General features: G+C 38.6%; 1 protein-coding gene across 1 annotated transcript in view; it reads left to right on the forward strand.

The window, feature by feature from the left end:
• The window catches only part of parapinopsina (parapinopsin a), a 2,576-nt gene extending 1,535 nt beyond the window's left edge, over window positions 1–1,041 (forward strand). The window contains exons 3-4 of the mRNA XM_016265492.1: window positions 203–445; window positions 916–1,041. Coding sequence (XP_016120978.1) covers window positions 203–445; window positions 916–1,041 — 369 coding nt within the window. The remainder of the gene's footprint in view (window positions 1–202; window positions 446–915) is intronic.
• Window positions 1,042–1,333: the final 292 nt, after the last annotated feature.

Below are 1,333 nucleotides of genomic sequence, written 5' to 3' on the forward strand. Positions count from 1 at the left end.
AAAAAATGATATGCAGCACATGCTGTTGCTTGTAACAGTATAATATCAGATGTCAAGTCCAAATATACAAAATATTAAACAAGTCCCTAAAATGGGGGTCAGTATGTTTTGCTATTCAATACACAGCAAATGCTATTTAATATTTTAACTAAACTTTAGATTTTAAATTCTCAGGAGGTTAGCATGTTTATTTTACCTTCAGGTGACCAAACTGAAAATGTCAGAGGGAGGAAGCACTGCCAGGGCAGAGACGCAGGTGGCCTGTATGGTGGTTGTCATGGTGATGGCCTTCCTGCTCACCTGGCTGCCCTATGCTGCATTTGCACTATCTGTGATCTTAGACCCGAACCTTTACATTGACCCGGTGATCGCCACCGTTCCCATGTATCTGGCCAAGAGCAGCACAGTTTTCAACCCTATAATCTACATATTCATGAACAGACAGGTGAGTCAGTGTGCTTTCTAGAACAGTGGATTTCCAGTCCTGGTTTTGGGGAAACAAAACACTGCATATTCTGATTCAGATCATCAGCTTGTTAAGAGAGAGCTGAACTGAGCATATCAGATAAGAGATACATGCTAAATGTGCAGTACTGTGGGTCCCCAGGACCAGGACTGAAAACCGCCGATCTAGACAACATCAACGGCTTATGTCTAAAAATTTAGCAGGGTTTCATGATTATTACCATCTAATATTTGTGTGAAATATGAAAATGTCACAATGCATACAATCTTAATTTAGATTTTTGAGTCAAATATGACCTGGATTGTATAAATCAATTACATTAATCACTTAAACGGTCACCAAAAATTCCTCAAAACCAGGCTCAGTAATGCAATAAACCTTGATTCTGTAATAATAAAAGTATGACCAAAGATTGATTGATATGACCCAGAACTCTTTCTCTATATCAGTTCAGAGAGCATGCTGTGCCGTTCCTACTCTGTGGCAGAAACCTGTGGGCCGCTGAGCCGGAAGAATCAGAGGAAGAGACCACAGCATCATCTGTCAGCAGGAGCAACAAGGTCTCTCCGTCATAACCACTTAGATCACTTACTACACAACTCTCAGTTGCATGCATGAAGGATTAACCCCTTCTAATTAATAAAAAAATGTTTCCTTGAATGTTTTCACTAGAACTGAAGTTGTATTGTTCATTACTGGCACAATTGTGCTGCTCTGTTATTTCTGTTTTGATGAACAAAAAGCTCTTCGTTATTTAAATTGGTTGTATGTTGCATTCAGATTAGATCAGTTAAATTAATGTGCTAATCCAATTAAAACTCCCTTTAATCATATTATAGATAATATTCTTGACTTTTCCTCCACCAT

Source organism: Sinocyclocheilus grahami, unplaced genomic scaffold (assembly GCF_001515645.1).
Source record: "Sinocyclocheilus grahami isolate Dianchi unplaced genomic scaffold, SAMN03320097.WGS_v1.1 scaffold19268.1, whole genome shotgun sequence".
NCBI lineage: Eukaryota > Metazoa > Chordata > Actinopteri > Cypriniformes > Cyprinidae > Sinocyclocheilus > Sinocyclocheilus grahami.